Source organism: Bactrocera tryoni, chromosome 2 (genome assembly GCF_016617805.1).
Source record: "Bactrocera tryoni isolate S06 chromosome 2, CSIRO_BtryS06_freeze2, whole genome shotgun sequence".
Taxonomy (NCBI): Eukaryota; Metazoa; Arthropoda; class Insecta; order Diptera; family Tephritidae; genus Bactrocera; species Bactrocera tryoni.
In genome coordinates this window covers 47987722-48007506 of record NC_052500.1, presented here as the reverse complement: position 1 = coordinate 48007506, position 19785 = coordinate 47987722, and the positions used below count along the sequence as shown (strand labels likewise).

Genomic DNA, 19785 nt, shown 5'->3' with positions numbered 1-19785 from the left:
AATAAAAATCTGTTTTTTTAAATAAATGTATGAGTATACCACTGCAAACATATGTACACAAACACACCTGTTTACGCTCGCATACATATCATACTGCCGTATGAGCGCCTAAAAACGATATGCCGCGCACGAATATTGACGTCGGCGACGCCAGCGACTGCATGAAGAAGACACTACGCCGACGCCGGCCACTCGCGGCAGTTTACCTTCGCTTGTGACTCGCCGAGTGTGGCTGGCGCGCTCAGACGCCAGTCGACGGGGAACGTTGACGATTGACGGTGTGTTTGAATTTGTCGTCGGACAGCTAAACGGTTGTGGTGATTTTTGTGTTTGCTCCGAAGCAGTATTTCTTGCATTTATTGACAAATAACAAAACACAGTTAAATATTTAAATAAAATACACACACTCGTATGTGCTTCTGGGCTAAGTGCAGAGTGAAAAGTGAAAGAATTATGTAAATATTGCATCGGTCAGCGCGCTGAAGCCATAAAGAACGTGAAATCTAACGGGTTCGGTGGAGAATCAACAATTACCATGCTATTTACTACATACTAATGTACATATGTACATATGTAAATATGTACATATGTAAATATGTACATATTTGTTTAGTGCATAAGAAATTTGTTTGAATATTAATTTGCAAAGAGTTTCTAAGTTAATTACCAGATACATATCGCAGATGTTTATATAAAATGTGTTGATATGTATGCAGAAATATGTTTAAAGGTAAATAAATAAGAATTGCAGTTAAAATGTTTGCAGCAACCGGCATCATAAATAGTACGCGCATCAAAACAGATTTTAGAAAAAATTGCTTACTAAATAAGCAACTTCAGTAACAACAACAAACAAACAAACAAAAATTAATAAATTATGTCAAGGGTTATTCCAATGCACAAAAACTATTGAACCCAGTCAATTGGAAAATCATTCATAACGTCGCCTTGAAACGCAAATAAGCAATAAAAAATAGAACAAAAATACCCAAAAACAGTAATTCACATTTATAGTCATCATATACAGTGTTAACAAAAAATACGCATACATAACTATACTGTGCTTATTGTATGCACAAGCCTCATATGTATATGTTAGTGTATGTGTGTGTGTGTTTGGGAGCAACGTCAGAACCACATCTTCAGAGCAACGTAATAAATAATTTCTTAATTAAAAGATCGGTAAGTGATAAGCGCATCCCATTGTCCATTGTTAAGTTAAACAAGTTTCGAGTCGAAGCTTGGCATTAATCTGAAATTACGCGCTCACCGCAATGCCACTTTTAATCTTATCACTGAGTATACATGTGTGGCATATTTGAGCGTCTTCGCAGACAAGGACTTTAAACAGCTACTCATGGCAAATTAAACACACAAAAAATAAATATTTAAAGATAATAAAATTAATTATGTACAAAGAAATTGATATTATTATTCATACTGATATAATACGCTTTAAGGTGCATTTTTAATTAAAAATACCTTTATCTGAATTTTGATCATAAGATTATATGTATTTGTTCGGAGATTGTACCTTTGCTTTGGATAATATTCTTTTCACATAAAAAAGTATTCATACTTTATACGATCTCCGACCTTTCCTGGTTGTTGCAAGTTTCGAAGATAACTTTTTTTCTTGTTTTTTTTTTTTTTTTATAAACTTAACTAATAATGGAAGATCCAGTTTTTAATGGAAACAAATTTATTGAAAATTGTGTCGAAGTAAAGGTGTGGTAAAATGTAAACCGTTTCACACTAAATCTCTCTGTCGCTGGGTTCCTCCTCGTTGGTTCTCATATGGCCTGTGCGAAATTCAGAAATTATTGCTTTGGCTTGCCTAGAGCCCGGATAACACTCTTATAGCCCGCAGGCACTATTTTCTTCGATCTTAGAAGTGAGATTCCGGAAGGAAATTTCCTACTGGTATTAATCGACCTAATGAAATACCGTAACTAATTAACAGTTATCGGTTAAGCATAATATGCCGAGAAATTCCCTACTATTGATTAACTCCAACTAACATTTAATTAGTCTTATTATTTATCACGGGAATCGTATGCGTGAAAAACTTAAATATAAATCTCTGTCACCGTAAAAGTTGAAATTATAAAGATCCGGTCAGTTATACCTTGTTTTACTTTTTTTTGCTGAAATACCATTGTTAAACTTTATCCGTATATCTCTTTCTCTCATAGGTCAACCAACCAAAAATTTTTTATACCTGGAGAGAGTATAAATTTGTCATGAAGTTTGTAAAACTCAGAACGAAATGTCTGAGACTCCATTTAATATCTTTATATATATAAATGATCTGACCGTGTGTTTGTAATTGAACTGCTCCTAAACGGCTGGACCGATTTTGATGAAATTTTTTGCGTGTGTTCAAGGAGATTCAAGAATGGTTTAGAATCACAATTTGGTCCACTGGGAAATGTTTTTTTAAATTAATTTTTCATTTGTAATCAATTGCTAATTTTGGAATGTTTGACCGATAGATTGCGCTACCATCGCAGTATCCAATATTCAAACCTTAAGTTGGCGTAAACGGCAATAAACAAAACGATGCCAAAGTAAAAGGCGACATCTGTAGACAAGTTTTCATAACGTGGACAGAGCTGTTCGTTCTTAAGTAATCAATTGGGTGATTAAATACATCTATTGGTAGCTATAACATTTTTTTCATACCTGCTTACTATTGGAGGGGGTATCTTGACAGGCAATTTAAAATTGCAAAAGATCTGGCATTAAAAAATTGCGGCATAACTGAACTGTTGATAAAAAGGTCTATTAAAACTTGAGATATACAGAAATTTCGAAGCATTGCAAGACGGATGCCATAACCTTGCCAGCCGATTTTTTGTCTTTCCACGCTTGAGAACCGTTTCTTAATATGCCGTCCACCAGGCTGACTCGATTGATTTCACTGATGCACAGCCCAAATTCAATAGTATATTGCATACATGTATACATATGTACATATACTCGTATAACCATACTTTTTCTACGAAATTTAATTTTCAATTAAATTGCGGTTATCAAGCTCTTAGTAATCTTAGTGATTATTAATTTACGTTGAATATTTCTTTAATTTGATTAAATTTCAATTAAACGGAAACGGACTTCAGTATTCTGACACCTAATTATTTTGATAAAAATTATTTATAAGACAGAAGAGCGGAACGATATATGTATGTATATATGTATAAATATGGAATACTTTTCGATAATAGAAATAAGTGGAGTTACAAAGTAATCAGGGGGTCGAAAATTATCACACAGAAAAACACAATTTGGACTAAACTTATTCGGAAGAATAGACTTATTTGCTCAAAATTTTACTAACAATTAAAAGGTCGAGTTACTTATACTCAGTGAAGGAGAGAGAGCGGAGGATTTTGGGGACTCCCGGGCCCGGAGTTCTCATTCTTTTTTCTCAAACAATTCACTACATTACGTTCATTGCTTATTGTTCATGGCCGTCTTAACTTTATTAAAAATAGAGGATCTTGAGTAAATCTAAATAGCAACAATAGAGCTCATTCTGCCTGATAGAATATAAGGGTTATAATGACAATAGTTTAAATAAATGAATTGTTGCTTGTAATGGCTTTAAATGGTATCTCGATTAAATGTTAGCATAATAATACAATATACAGGGTTTGTCCGGAAAGTAAGAGGACTGAGTCGATTTAAAAAAAGTTATTGAACCAATCGTTAAAATTCTTTAAAAACTTTCAAAATAGGCTCCTTCAGCGTCGATATAGCGCTGCCAAGCATTATAGGCGTCAGGGAAGACATTCTCCGGAATAGTCTTGAGAGCCGACGTGCATGCTGCTTGGATCCCCGATTGACCCTTCGTTTGAGTCTCTTGGAGACTTCCACGTAAAACTTGGCGTTGTCGGTTTGTCCAGGAGGAACAAATTCATGGTAGACTTTCCGGCTCTCCGAAAAGCCGAAAATCATCTCTTTTGGTGAAAGGTTAATGTTGAAAATGCCATAGCTGAGCGAACGAGAGTGGTGAATTTGAAAGTCGTAGCGAGTCCTTGACGGCCAAAATAGTTTCGAGATGAAAAGTTTGAAGCACAACTCAATGAAGACACAACATGAGCTCGCAAAGCCTGTGGGAGTCACTAAATCAACCATTTCAAAATGTTTAAAAGCAGCCGTATACATTCGAAAACAAGGAAATTGGATACCGTATGAATTGAAAACAAGAAACGTTAAACGACTTTTCCAGAAATGCTGTCTGAAAGCTATAAAAAGAAGTCATCAATCAAATCAACCTGGACAACCAGCCAAATTAACCGCTAAGCTGAACATCCATGACCACCAAGTAATGCTCTGTATTTCATGCGATCATTTATTATAAGCTTCAACCAAGTGATCTATTAATGTTGAGCACTAGAGACAACGCCTTGAAATTGCGACTAGACACAAGGTAATAATTTTCTATCATGAAAACGTTCGATCTCAAGTTGCAAGACCTCTTAAAAACTATTTTGAAAATAGCGACTGGGAAGTTTTGCCACACCCGCCTTAGAGACATTGACTCTTCTGACTGCCGTTTATTTCGATCGAATACGGTTCACATGAGAACAGGGTATCAAAAATTTACTAGATGAATTCTTGGCGGCCAAACTGACGCAGTTCTTTTTAGATTGATTGGCAGAAAGAATGGAATAGTTACGGCTTCAGATGGGCAAGCATGTTAATAATACAATACACATTGTACATAAATAAGCGCACGAATATGGATATACCCAAAAGACAATCTTATTTAAGTTCAACTTAAGGAGACTCCATTTCAAGTCGATTCGACCCAATTCGCACATTCGAAGTAATAATTTTTTTATCCGGTGAAATATGAATGTATATTTTTAGTTTGGTACATACAGGGTTTGTCCGCAAAGCAAAAGGACTGATTTTCTTCCGCCGCGTCATGCGCGCATCGACAGGATTCAGTAGAGGATGTTCCTAGCTAACGAACGAGCGGCTGGTCATTTGTCTCCGAGCACCTGGAGAGTCAAGACAAACATTTTCGCGCGACATGTTTCTGTAGGTGATGCATGCCAAAAATGCAGCGTTCGTTTAAGCAGAGGTACTCAGTCCTATTCGTATTACCGGAAAAATCCTGTACATATGTATGTACATACATAAGTATGTATAGGCTAACTTGACATCAAATGTATGCAATCGATTTCAAACTTCAAACTTCGCATTTATATTATATTGTGTGTATTTCGACTTATGGGGTTCTTGTGTCGAATATGAAAAATAAACATTTAAGCTTCTTCAAGCAATAAAAAAGTTAAGAAAAATAAAATATTGACCTGATCGTGACTATCTTAATGTATTTATTTCATATTTAAAGCAAAATACTTTTTACGAGTGTGACTATTTATACATACATACATACATATGTATATGCATATACGGTGCTCACGACTTCGTTAATCGTTTCAGATGTGTCACTTTCGCTTTTTTGCAATTATTAGTATTACTATATATATTATTTTTAGATACCCATGCATTTTGGAATATTTCGTTATAATTTATATTTTTGTTTTAATAACTAGGCGGCACCACTTTGGTATATATAGTATATAAATTTGTCAATAAATAAATAAATAAGTAGACTGTTAGCTTATTGAAAATGAATAGTTTCTTATCTCTAAAGAAAGTTTCTTCAATTTGTTAAATTTCTACACTTCACTTTTGTTTTATTAGTTGAATATTAATCGCAATTTTTTCCGAATGGTCCCACAGTGCTGCATCTCGCATCATCAGTCACTCGTTTGACGGTAATTCAACGCGACGCGCGTACTCACAAATCGCGAATTCAGCACACACACGCTCACTCCTCACATAGCATAAGACTCTTAGTCGGCAAACAGTTTCTGATTTGCCATTAGGGGTACGACTTACTAATTAATAAAGTTTGAAAAAAAATAAAGTATAAAAATTAAAATTACATATGTACATACCTAAAATAAGCTAACTGATAATACTTCCGATTTGACCTTGAACATACGAGTGCATACACATCGACACACTCACTCAATTTCAAACATTCGCACTTAAGTGTTATGCCCCTAATTGTCATAAATACATACATATGTACCTATGTATATACATATTTGCGAGTATGTCGATTTGAGCAAACGTTTAATCACATATAATTGCGGAATGTACCGAAAATCAACTAAAATAACACCACAAAATACCAAAATAACTCTTTTACTCATTTTTCACCAAATTGTAATGAAGTGATGAGGACCAAAGCGGTCGGTCGGCGTTGAGTGCGCAGTCGCAATGAGGCGCGCCGCTAAGTAACGACCCTGTCTGTCAAGCGTCGCGCAAGTCAAACAGTCAGCAAGTAATTACAAACATTTAACACACACACACTCACTGGCTTAAAATACATTATGTAAATAAGTATGTACATACTCAATAAATATTCGCTTTGTAGTGACAGTGGAGTGGCGCGTGCGCACAGTATTTTTGGCAACAAGTTAGCGTGAATTCGTTGGTTGCGCGACGCAGCGTTTGCTTATTTCTTAGACTTTGAGCAATTTTTCCACTCGCTTCCTTTTTACTTTACCACAATGGGCTTAACGCGCTGACAACGCCAACGGCAGCATTAAAATCATATATAATGGCAAATAAAATTATTCATTCAACAGTGATGCTGTTATTTGCTTGCTCATTGCGACTCTGTAAATATAAACAAATGAACATACAGTAATGAGCAAAACTAAGGCATTTTTAGTTCTGCAGATATGTGGTATAATTAAGTACTAACGATTATTACTAAACCATATTCAAACCACTGCATAAAATGCTTATTTTTTGATAATAATAAAAAAAAACAAGAAGAAACAGCTATGTGCTATAGTTGTCCGATTTCTGCGGCTCTGACATATGTATAAGCAGCTTCTTGGGGAGAAAGTGCCAAAATTTCAGATCGATATCTTAGAAACTGCGAACGTTTTATACAGACAGTGAGACAGCCATGGCTTCCATTACGTCCACAAAATTGTCACATCTTTTTTCTTAAGACACAGCGTCTAATATCTCCCTTCCGCCTTTTTGTCTTTTGAATTTCACGGCTATGTACAAGTATAAAGTGCTACAGAGCTCATATCTGGCAATACTCAGGCAGGTTCTGGAATCCGAGTGAAAGTGAATTTGAAAATAAACCTCAATCCGAGTGAATTTGGATTTGGTGTTCTGAGATCCGAACTCTTTGTTCATTTTAGAACTCGTTTTTGATTCACCGCAAAAATGAACTTAACAGCTGATAGCTGTCAATTTACCCAAAACAAATAACAATATTTTAAGAAAAATGAGTGCATTAGCAATATTGGCGGTTATTTTACGTGAAAATGAAAGGAATACAGAAGAAGTTTACAGTAGGAGGATACTACGGGACCATTGCAACCCATTGGATGTGCCTGAACAAGTGTAAGTATGTAGTTACTATTTGTAAAGTGCTTTGTTAATAAAAAATTTAATAGTTTCGTGTCGAACTATCGCGTCAACAAGGATGCGTTTCTTGAATTGTTGAACGTTGTTGCTCCACATATAAAGGGCTCATCAATTCCTGCGCAACTACAACTGGCAGCCACACTGAGGTTTTTGGCGGAAGGTGGCTTCCAAAAGGCAGTGGGAAAGGGTGTTTGCATAGCAATGGGTCGGAGCACAGTTGCAAAAGTCGTAAAACGTGTGTTGAACATTTTGGAATAATATATTTGCCCAAGGTGGATCAACTTAATTATGACAACAGAAGAGCAGAATCAATCAAAAATACATTTCCATCAAAAATTTGGTATTCCCGGTGTTATTGGTTGCATCGACGGTACCCACATACGAATTACAAAGCCGCATAAGGACCCCAACCTATTTTACAACAGAAAGGGATTTTTTAGCATCAATGCCATGACTGTAAGTACATACATACTTAATTATTTCTATGTACGCACTGTGTACATATTTATTATTTAATTATTTCTTATATTTTGGTTATTTTTTTTTATAGATTTGTGATTATAATATGACAATAAAGGCAGTTGATGCTCGCCGACCTGGCTCGAGTCATGATGCCCTTATTTGGAGTGTAAGTAGTGCTAGTTCATATTTTCAATCCTGCTACGAAAATGGCATACGTGGCTCTTGGCTTTTGGGTGATGCTGGGTATGCTCTTCAACCTTATTTGTTCACTCCATTCAGAGATCCCGAAATTGGGACACCTCACTACATATTTAATCAAAGGCATTCTTCGGCACGCAATGTTGTAGAGAGAACAATTGGCGTTTTAAAAAGCCGGTTTAGGTGCTTAGCTCGGTGTCTTCAATACCAGCCACAAAAGGTGGCGCAAATAACGAATGTTTACTGCGCTTTGCATAATGTTTGCAAACATTACAAAGTGCAAGAATTAGTTGTTGCAGATCTTGTTCCCGAAGAAAATGAACTTGCGAGTTTTGAAATAGTAAACGATGCCATACATGACAGTGAAGCTGCAATCATTAGAGAAGAAATCGCGAATCGCCTTCACTCACAAAGTTAAAAAAACATAAATAAAAACAATAAATGTACAGGCATATAAATTTATGCGTTAAAATAAGCGTTTATTTATTCCAAAAATTCAAAAACTAAAATAAAATGAATTCAAAGCAAACAAAAACTTGTTTATGTACATATCTATACTCGTATATTCTTTCTACGGCTGTTTGTTACAGTAATTTTGTTCCGCAAACACTTTAAACTCGGCAATTTCAATTTCTTTCAGCTTTAGCTCATTGTCTTCTTGCCGTAACTTTTCCATCTGGTAATGATGACGCATACTTTCAATGTTTCCTTCTTTTAAGGTCACAGTAAGTTCTTTAACAGCCTCGCAAAGTGTAAATAAATTTGTGTTTTTGTTTTTGGTTTCCTCCAAAATTTCTTTCAACCCATCCACTACAGCTTTCATGGCGTTTGTCTGTTCGCTGATGTTTGTCATGCAGTCAGCTACAGCGGGTTCCCGCCTACGAGACCGCCCCGCAGCGGCGACATTGCTAGTGGAGTGAAGAGGCTCTTCATCATCGGGAGTGTCAGAAGCTGAGTCTTTCCTCTCTGATGGAACACCAAAGCTCTGCGTATTAGGCACGCCTTCTACCACTGTATATATGCCGCATAGTTGGGCAATCGCGTCTTCTGTCGGAGTAAGGACATGCTTATTGAACGGTCCTCCCCCGGTTGCTCTGGACTCGGAAGTATTATGCGCCACTTTCTTTCTGATAAAGGCCTTCTAGTCCATCCAAACCTGTAAAAATATTTACAATTTAAATTACTTTGATAAGTTTTATTTGTTTGTTAACCTTTTTCCAGCCAGATACATCTTTTTGGGGGGACCATTTTTATTTAAATCTGCCACTAAATCTCTCCATAGCGCGTCTACTTTTATTTTGTCGCCTTTGACAAATCCTCGGGCGATATTGCTGTGCTTCTCCATAAATTGAAGAAGGATTGCTTCTTGGGTTGCATTCTTGTGTTTGCCTCTTTAAAAGTTGTTAAAGTACGTGTTAAAACTACAATATTTTTAATTTTTAATTACTTAGATTTCTTTTATATACCAAATCCGCTAATTGAAACTGATGTGAATGCTAACCGAATTTTTTCTTGTGAATTCGTTTTCCAGAACATGCGTATTCACTCGGAATTCATTTTAGAAAAAGTGTGGAATTGAAATTGTGAAAGTGAAACACAGAACACCAAATGCCGGATTGAAAACGAATTTTGTTTGATATTCACTCGGAAGTGAATTCCAGAACCTACCTGACTATACATCTTTGAAAGGTCTTGACATAACCTACAAAACGGCGCTATTATTTAGGTTAGATACTATGATTAGTTTGGATATTGCGTTCAACAGTTATAGCCGTGTAAACATGGATTTCACTAACGCAGAAATTCGTGCTACTTTAAAGTTTTCCCTCTTTAAAGGCAAATCCGCTAGAGAAACATTCCGTGAGATTAATGGTGTTTTGGTGGATGGTACTCTATCACTTCGAACTGCGGAGGAATGGTTCCGACGATTCAGAGCGGGTGAAAACGACACCATGGATAAGCCAGCCGGCGGAAGACATGTGACGACGAATACCGATCAAATCATGGAAAACATTGAGTTATACCGACATGTGACATCTCGTGATATCGCCCAGAAGATGGGATTTAGTCACCAAACCATTTCAAACCATCTGCAGAAGGCTGGTTACACAAAAAATCAACGCCTGCGATGTGCTGCTGAAACAGAACCGCCCAATTTTTGAAGCAGATGGTGATTAGCGACGAAAAATGGATCACATGCGACAATATCAAGCGAAAGCGGTCGTGGTCGAAGGCCGGTTAATCGTCACAAACAGTGACCAAGCCGGGATTGACGGCCGGGAAAGTTTGCTGTGTGTTTGGTGGGATTGGAAGGGAATCATCCACTATAAGCTGATCCCATATGGCCAGACACCTAATTCTACCATATACTGCGAACAACTGGACCGCTTGAAGCAGGCGATTGACCAGAAGCGTCCAGAATTGGCCATCAGGAAAGGTGGCCACCAGGACAACGCCAGGCCACACACTTCGTTGATGACTCGTCAGAAGCTAAGGGAGCTCGAATGGGAGGTTTTATCGCATCCGCCGTATAGAACGGATGTAGCGCCAAGTGATTACCACCTGTTCCTGTTCATGGCGAACGCCCTTGTTGGTGTAAGTTAAACTCAAAAGAGGCTTGTGAAAAGTGACTATCCGAGCTCTTCGCAAATAAAGAGGGGGGCTTCCACGAGGGGGGTATTATGAAGTTGCCGTTTAGATGGAAACATATCGAACGAAACGGCGCATATTTGAACTAAATCCGATCACTGTAACTCTTTTTATAAAGCATTGAATAAAGATCACAAAAGCGGAGGGGGGATATTTGACAACCTAATATTCAGAAAAGTTTTTTAGACTGTGACCAGTTATCCATTTATGTAAATAAGTTTAGGAGGGAAATAGTTCAAGACCTTTCAGGCCATGTCTTTTCTCACCACTGTATATCGTGTAGGAATATACAGGTTGGTTGCATATACACACATATTTATGTATATACATATGTATTTATGTATTGTATACATAAACATAGTTGTTGTTGTGGGTTTTTTGTTGATGATCGTGGAGTTTGGTATTTTTGTCATTAGTGTCTCTCAGCATCTGTGTTTTATTTGCTGTTTTTGTTTTGCTGATGTTATTGCGTCAACGTGACCGCATGACTCACTAAACGAATAACCAGCCTAAGCAAAGTCTTGGCTCGCAGCAACCGAACAGCAGCACTTGTTGCATGTGCATGTGTTGATTGGTATGTCAACAATGCCGAGCGCTACTACCGGCATATGTACATACATAATTGTACATCATTCAATATTGAATACTATGGGATTGGTTGTGCGATATTTAAAAAAATGGTCCATTATGTAGCGTTTGAGTTATAAAATTCATAAGAAATAAAAAATGTTCCCAAAAATAATCAAACTTCAACCGTTAGTATCTTTTAAACGGTTGGGTTTACGAAAAAATCATAATGGACCTTTTTTGTAGAGCATTCAATTTCCTACAAAATCTAAGGAACAAAATATTTTTTCAAGTAGTTGGAAGCCAGATATAAATTTTTCTATCTGATAATAAGAAAAAATTGAAAACTGTATGTAGGAGGGCCTTCCCATTACAATTAAAAACTTATGTTTGGAGAGGCTTTCTTAGAGGTGTCTAGGAAACTATTTTTCTGAGTACGAAACGAAAAAAAAAAATTTTTTTGAATCACTCTAATCTACATATAAGATCTTTGAAAGCAACTTACAACTAAATTTTCCTAAATTGTTCCTCAGTAAGTGACCTCCAGGTATATTAGTTGGTATTGTTAAAATAACAAAATAGTTTTCTTGTTTCAATTGAGTACAGAGTCTGCTCCAACTTTTCGTATCATCGTCTTTTTCAGAATCCAATCATTGTAATTTTTGCCGTAAAGCATTTCAGCTAATTTCAGTAGCGTCTGCGTACATGGTACCAACCAAAGTAACTCAATGAAAAAAAGGATTTTAAGTACTTTTTATAAAATTAAGTTCATTTTGTTTTCAATAACGGATATTAAAAGTGTAATTTTATGAAAGCAAAAGTGAATAATTTTTCAACAATAACAATAATAACAAAAACAACGTACAGGCGACTAGAAAATCTATTGGAAAAAGTCTGCGTACAAGGTACATACATATGTATGTAAGTCGACTAAAGATATTCTGTTTCGGAGTTGCTCTTAAAATTTAATAGGAAACGTTTTAAAACTTCTGCCAGGCGTTTTGGCATTGAGTCGACAAGCTTTGAGGTTTCTGTCGATGAGATTTTAGCCCATTCCTCGTGCAGTACATCCTTGAGCATAGCTTTTGAGGTAATTGTGCGTTGGCTGATTTTTCGTTCCAGTGAATCCCACAAGTGCTCTATGGGATTCAAATCTGGCGATTGTGGTGGCGTGCGAAGCTGCTTGGGCACGTTATAGAGTCGCCAAAGCTTAACTACGTCTGCGGTATGCTTCGGGTCGTTATCGTGTTGGAAATACGTATAGTAGTCACTTCCTAGACCCAATTCTTCTGCGCTTTGCTTCAAATTTATTTTTAAAATATCGAGGTAAGCATATCTGTCCATAGTGGATTCTATAAATTCCATTCGGCCTACACCATTACCAGCCATGCATCCCCATATCATTGCTCCGCCACCACCATGCTTCACAGTTGGCATCAAGTTTTCCTTATCAAGTGCCGTGCCCGTTTTTCGCCATACAATCTTACGCCCTTTGATTCCAAAGACGCAAAATTTGCTCTCGTCGGAAAAAATAACACTCTGCCAAAACTCCCGGGGCTTGCTCAGGTGCTCTTTTGCGAAAGCAATACACTTTTGCCTATTAACTAGCGATATGAACGGTTTCTTGCGTGCAACGCGACCATGATACCCTGCTCTCTTTAAAATTTTACGAATTGTGTCAGTGCAGAGGACCTTTGTAAAATTTTCTTTAATTTTTCTTATTTCACGCTCGGTTAATATTTTTGGCCGCCCGGAACGCTGCCTAGATACAAAAATGCCGGTATCTACATACATATGTAATTTTTATCACCTCTTTTGTATGGAAGAATGTGTTCTTCCAACAATCCGATCGATTTCACGGTATGATTTTCCTTCTTCATGAAGTTTAACAATTATTTCTCTTTCAGATGAGCTTATTTCCTTGTCTTTGGGTGTATACTGAATTTAATTTCGAAGTGAAATAAACAAAAATCTTTTAAAATTGCTTCTCTTACAAAAAAAATTAAAACTATAACTTACCGCTACTTTTACACTTTGTTATTACGCGGGTAATTCCCGTTTTACTAACTGTACGCAGACTTTTTCTGAGCTGCCAAATGAGTATTTTTTGTAAATTTATCGATAAAACAATGTTTCCAGGTTTTTTATTGCCTTAAACGGTATGAGATTATGCAATAGACTAGCAATAATGCATTAAATTTTTTTATCCTTTGAAATATAATATATACAAGTTATTTTTTAACAAAAGAAAATAAGATATAAGCATGTACGCAGACTTTTTCTGCCTAGTGTATAATAGGTTTCTTTTTTTCTTAGCCAAACACGTCTCAAGGGGTTGACTATACAAATGCGTTATTCTTTAATTACTCTTAGCGTTCTGAAATAACTCAACTTAACTTCAATTTTTAACTAAACTCTATTAATTTAAGTTATAAGCTGAATTTTCGCGGTAACTTTTTAATCAAAGACTCTCAAGGAGTGATTCTTCTATGCTGGATCCTGAACGGGGTACATCACGTTTGCCACTATGTTTGTAACACCAAATAAGATACGTCAGAGACCCTGTAAAATATACATATACCATATACAAATGATCTGAGTGACGAGCTAAGTCGAATTAGCCATGTTTGTCTGTCCGTGTATACGCGAACTAGTCCTCTAATTTTGCAAATATCGGTTTGAAATTCGCTGCACTCGTCCTGTTCTCCCCAACAAGTTTCCCATTTGTCGGATCACTACTATACAGCTGCTATACAAACTGAACGATCGGAATCAAGTGCGTAATAATGAACTCATGTGAGGAAATATTTTCAAAAAAACTTTAGCAGGGGTTATTGTCTAAAGCAATGATGCTATATCCGTAGAAATTGTTCAGATCGGATCACTATAACCATACAGACTGAACAATCGGAATAAAGGTCTTTTATGGAAAACTTTTTCATTTGACGATATATTTTCGTCAAATTTAGCATGGAATATTTTCAAAAGTAACGGTACCAGCTTCGAAGAAATTATTCAGATCGAGTCATCACAATGACATACTTATGACTGCCATACTATCTGACCGATCAAATATCTTGTAAGGAATCTTTTATATGTATATTTGAAGGGTATTATATGTTCGGTATAACCGAAATTAACGTTTTTTCTTGATTTGTTTTCAAAATTTATTTAGGTATCTTAATTTTAATAATTCTATTTCTGCTAAAATTTAAGTACATATTTGATTTAGTTAAGAACACGCTTAGTCCACTTGAATTTCATTTCCTCAAAACACCAGAACAATTCGATTCTATGTATGTATGTACTTAATTTCATTTAAATATTACATACACATGTTCGGAATTAAGCTGTAGTATATCCAATATTATACATTCACTTAATTGTGCTAAGACATCGTACATACTGACTTATAAATACTATACAAATTTAATTCGAAGTTTGAAATTCGTATATTAAGAATATTAGAACTATGTTTATTATTGGACAGATTTCGTCCATTTTATTCACAATATATCTTTAGGATATCTCATACATTAACCGGCAATATAATTTAACTAAGCTAAAACTCTCTCCATATCTCACTGATTGACAACTGAACGTATAAAATTTGTTATTCACATATGTATGTAATCACTTCCTAATTGTTAGTTTTAATGTTGTTAGCTGAGGTGCCAGGTAAATGAAACCTCGGACAGCCAGATTTAATACTCGTATGCATACTCAGAACATTTTGACGTTCCGAAACCATTTGTGTTGTTTACAGTAACTTCAAATATTCTTCTCGACCAAAAAAATGGAATTAAACATTTTCGCGCGTTTATTTTTTAGACATTTCGAGGTGGGTTAACTCATCAAGAGTGCATAGATGAACTTAATTCAATTTTTGATGATGAACAGCCATCAAGGACCAGTGGTTATTGATGTTAAGATGAATTCAATCAAGGTCGTAGATCATTTCAGGGCGAATTTCGGGAAGGTCGTCCAAAATCAATTGCTGTTCCGAAAACTAGTGATGCTATACGCAAATTGATATTGCAAGATCGAATTGTGACCTATCCTGAAGTTAAGGCATTAGTAGGACTAGCATACATTTAATGTTACATATGTCGACTGTGTGGATGGGTGTTCCAAGATGAGCCGAATCCAACAAAGGTTGTTCGCGCAGCACTTCCAAGCCAAGAGTGGTATACAATTATTTCTTTGTGACAACCGTCTTTCAAGAAATCAGGAAAAACAACCGCCGAAAACGGATCACCCTTCACCATGACGATGATGCTAGCTTTCATACATCGACCGGAACAACCGCATTTTTAAGCACTCAAAACATCGATTTTTTATTCCCATACGAAAAAGATTTAGCAAGAGGTCAAACGTTTTTCAACGCCTAAAACGACAGTTGATTCGTTCAGAATGCATGTTTTGGAGATACCTCAACAGGAGTGACAAAATTGCTCTCCAACAAGTTCAAACTCATGGAAAATATTTTTAAAAGCAATAAAGCTATTTTCGATGATTAAAATTTGTTTATGTCCTCGAATCCCGAAATATAAAAGGCAACCTACGTATAAAGTCAGACCTTAGCTGGATACCTCCCAACTACAAGAGGTATTTAGCCAGTCCCTGTCACAGTAGTGACAACTGTAGCAGTTACTAAATCCTGCAGGATTCAGGAATTTTCCCATTCATTCAGCGTTGAAAACAACTTAGATATAAACATAAAATTTTGTCAGATATTATTTATTGCCAAAATGTTCACAAAAAACCAGTTAGCACTACGAAATATGATGTATGTACTTAATTCAAAAATATTTTGTATTATTTTTTTCAGAATTTCGCTACTTACAAACTCTAAATAAATAAATCCGTGGTGATGAGCCGCATTTCGCATATTTCTCTACAATTCAAACCAAAATCAAAATGCTGCGTCGAAATATTTCGAATCACATTCGCCCGTTATTGATGCTGTTCGCCGGACTCATAATTGGCTTCTCATTCTCTCAGCAACTGCGCAACAACAATTGCGCATTTCGACTGAGCTTGCCCAGTGGTGTCTTTTCAGCGAGAGAAGATGAGTATGAAGGTCATACAATATCTCTACTGCCGGCCGGAGCAGATGATCTGCTGGCACGTTCTGTCACTGCTACCACAGATAATAATACGCTAGCGGCGCAGCTGTACAATGAAACGCGTGTGCTTTGCTGGGTGCTAACTAGTCCCGCCAATCATGCCAAAAAGGCCGTCCATGTCAAAAATACATGGGGCGCGCGCTGCAATCGCATACTATTCATGAGCTCGGAGAGTGACAAGGAACTGGGTAGCGTGAAATTGCCGGTCAAGGAGGGGCGTGGGAATTTGTGGCACAAAACGAGGGAGGCAATGAAGTACATCTACGACCATCACTTTGACGAAGCTGATTGGTTCCTGAAGGCTGACGATGACACGTAAGATTTTTTCCGTCGGTTCCTTATTCGATTATTATTAATTTTTTTTGGTTGAATATTTAAAATTTTTAGTTATGTCATTGTGGAGAATTTACGCGCCTTCTTATATCCTTTCGACAGCAAATCTCCCATCTATTTCGGTTGCAAATTCAAGAAATTTGTGAGACAAGTAAGTGCATTAAAAATGGAAATGTGTGTTCCTTGTTAAATTTCCCTTACTTCCTTGCAGGGCTACATGTCCGGTGGGGCCGGTTATGTATTGAGCAAAGAGGCTGTTAAACGCTTCATGGAGGAAGCCTATACAAATGAGAAAATCTGTCGCAAGCGTTCCGGTGGTGCTGAGGATAAAGAAATGGGCAGTTGCTTGCAGAATGTTGGCGTGGTGGCTGGTGACTCACGTGATGAGTACAAACGTGGTCGGTTCTTTCCGTCGGGTCCACAAGGACACATTATACCAAAAAATAAATCGGCGTGGTACTGGCGTTATATATTTTACAAAACAGAAGATGTGAGTTCCATATAGCCAACATACCATATATGATGTGAAATAATAACGTAATTGCTGCTTGACAATATTTCTAGGGTGTCAACTGTTGTTCAGATTATGCAATATCTTTTCACTATGTGCAACCATCCTATATGTACGTGTTGGATTATCTTATATATAGCTTGCGTCCTTTCGGAATTTTCAAACAGATCGAAGCACTGCCAGCGAAACGAAATATGACTGATTTGTTGGAAAAGTGGCGAAAGGAAGAGTCTGACAATCCTTTATAAGTATGTCTACACAGATAGTATATATGCGGTTGTAAATAATTTTCAAGTAAATTTCAAAAGTTAGTAAGCAAGAGAGGAATTTAACAGATCCGACCTAAATCTCTCAAAAATCTGAGAATAAATCCGGAAGTAGAGTGAATAGAACTTGCAGAAATTTGGAGATGGAGTTTGTTGACGTACTTACTTACATATGTACATACATATGTATGTTTTTCATTATTGTCATTATAGTGCCTTATATTATTATTTATTTTATACACCTAGACTGTGGCAAAATTGATTATTGATTTACACGCTGTCAAGAACGTATCGGGTATTCTACATTTGCCCCTCTCATCTCCCGCTTATATGGAAGACAAGTAAATTTTTTTTTCTACATTGGTACAACTGTCCTTAATTATGATGCCAAAAATTAGTGTGATCTGTCCACCAGTGTGGTTACAGCAGCTGTTTATGTCAGTCGACCTCAGTAGTGTTAGTCGAATTTTACAAAGTTTGTTAGTGTATTTGTGTTAAATTATGGCCAAACACTCAACAAATATCATTGAGCAAGCACCACATTGACCTGATTTAGCTCCATGTGACTTCTAGCTGTTCTTGCAACTCAAAGAACCGCTCCGGGGAAACCGTTTTGAGTTAATTGAAGACATCAAAACAAATTCGACGCGAGAGCTGAGCTCGGCTGACATAAACAGGTGCTTTAAGCACACTGGTTGACAGATCGCGCTAATATTTTTCATCATAATTAAGAACAGTTGTAAAAACGAGAAATTTAAATGAAGGATTCCCGATACTTTCTGGATAGGGTGTATCTAAGTTATAGAAAATATTTTTAAATATTTTAGTCTACATATACGATTAGTTTAATTATTGTTAAAAAATCAACTGTGTGTTTTTAAATCATACTGGACATTAAATGGTGCCACTGAACTTGTGCTGTGTCGTAAATTATAATCTATATATAAATGTATCAATCTACCTATAAGTGATATAATGTGATAAGTTTAAATGTAATGTAAAATATGTTATTTAATTCAATATTTTTAAAGATTCGCAATTTAGTTTCAAAATATTGTTTACAAAAAATGAGAAGCCACATTAACGAAATATCTGTATATGTATTTTATACATAGAATGTATGTTGCATAGAAAATTTGGATAATTATATGAAATAACCTCTGCACTCAGTTGAATTGAAGTTAATGGAATTCAACTTCAGATCAATCAAAATCTTTTTTTTTTTCATTATTGAAAAGCTCAAAATCTTTAAGCTAATTAATTAAAATGGGAATAATTATTAAAGTGGAGATTAGTTTTGATTTGTGTTATAAATCAAAAAAGGTGGGTCCTACACTGATGTGCTGTATTTACGATAAAGCCTTTGTGGTCACTCAAATTTATTGGAACTTCCTAACACCAAGTAAGCCGAAGTTTTATTGACAATTAAACGACTTTGACCGTTAACAAAAACAGAACAAATGTTTTTTCGACAAAATCAATTTATTTTATTCAAAATTGTCTCCTTCTGCTTCAATACAGCTTTTTGCACGGTCCAAAAGCATGTCGAAAGAGTGGTTTAGCTCGTTGGCCGGTATGGCCGCCAGTATGCCGGTGCAAGCCTTTTGAAGGGCCTCTACGTCTGCATAACGCTTTCCTTTCATGGGCAAATGCATTTTTCCGAAAAGGAAGAAGTCTGTCGGTGCCATATCAGGTAAATACGAGGAGTAGTTAATGGTTAAAATGTGATTTTTGGTCAAATAATCGTCTTTCGAATGTTGGATCCTAGCAATTTTTGGTCGTCAGTCAATTTGTGCGGAACAAACCGTGCACACACCTTTCGTAAGCCCAAATGCTCGGTCAAAATGCGATAAATCGATGATTTCGTCTGATTTTTGATGAATTCACGTACAGTTTCGATGGAATTCCCGGTGATCACGGATTTTGATTGGCCCACATGTTGATCGTCATTTATGTTCTTACGACCACTTTGAAAACGTTGAAACCACTCGTGCACTCTGCTACAGGATAGGCAATTATCGCCATAAACTTGTTTCATCAATTGAAACGTTTCGGTAAAAGTTTTAACAGTTTTAAAACAAAACTTAATGGTGACTCTTTGTTCGAAGCTCATTTTCGCACCGATAACACAAACATACTGACACTTAAAACGCAATAACTTCACTTCCAATCAATGAAACGT

General features: G+C 36.4%; 1 protein-coding gene across 4 annotated transcripts; it reads left to right on the top strand.

Moving 5' to 3' along the window:
* The first annotated feature begins 270 nt into the window (after positions 1-270).
* LOC120769468 (glycoprotein-N-acetylgalactosamine 3-beta-galactosyltransferase 1-like) lies at positions 271-18662 on the top strand. Of its 4 annotated transcripts, XM_040096486.1 has the most exons (7): positions 271-557; positions 752-1182; positions 16196-16808; positions 16881-16977; positions 17038-17316; positions 17391-17616; positions 17673-18662. In XM_040096486.1, exons 3-6 carry the CDS (start codon positions 16285-16287, stop codon positions 17583-17585), a joined length of 1095 nt encoding a protein of 364 aa, XP_039952420.1. In that variant the 5' UTR covers positions 271-557; positions 752-1182; positions 16196-16284; the 3' UTR covers positions 17586-17616; positions 17673-18662. The 4 variants fall into 4 exon arrangements, with proteins under 4 accessions (XP_039952420.1, XP_039952419.1, XP_039952418.1 ...); XM_040096485.1 differs by having other exon boundaries at positions 271-510; positions 767-1182; positions 17391-18662; XM_040096484.1 differs by having other exon boundaries at positions 767-1182; positions 17391-18662.
* Positions 18663-19785: the final 1123 nt, after the last annotated feature.

Bases quoted from the DNA above. Each gene is read 5' to 3' on its own strand.
- LOC120769468 (XM_040096485.1), top strand. From the start codon at position 16,285: ATGCTGCGTCGAAATATTTCGAATCACATTCGCCCGTTATTGATGCTG. The intron at 16,978-17,037 runs GTAAGTGCATTA...ACTTCCTTGCAG, and splicing joins TCAAGAAATTTGTGAGACAA to GGCTACATGTCCGGTGGGGC. The intron at 17,317-17,390 runs GTGAGTTCCATA...CAATATTTCTAG, and splicing joins TATTTTACAAAACAGAAGAT to GGTGTCAACTGTTGTTCAGA.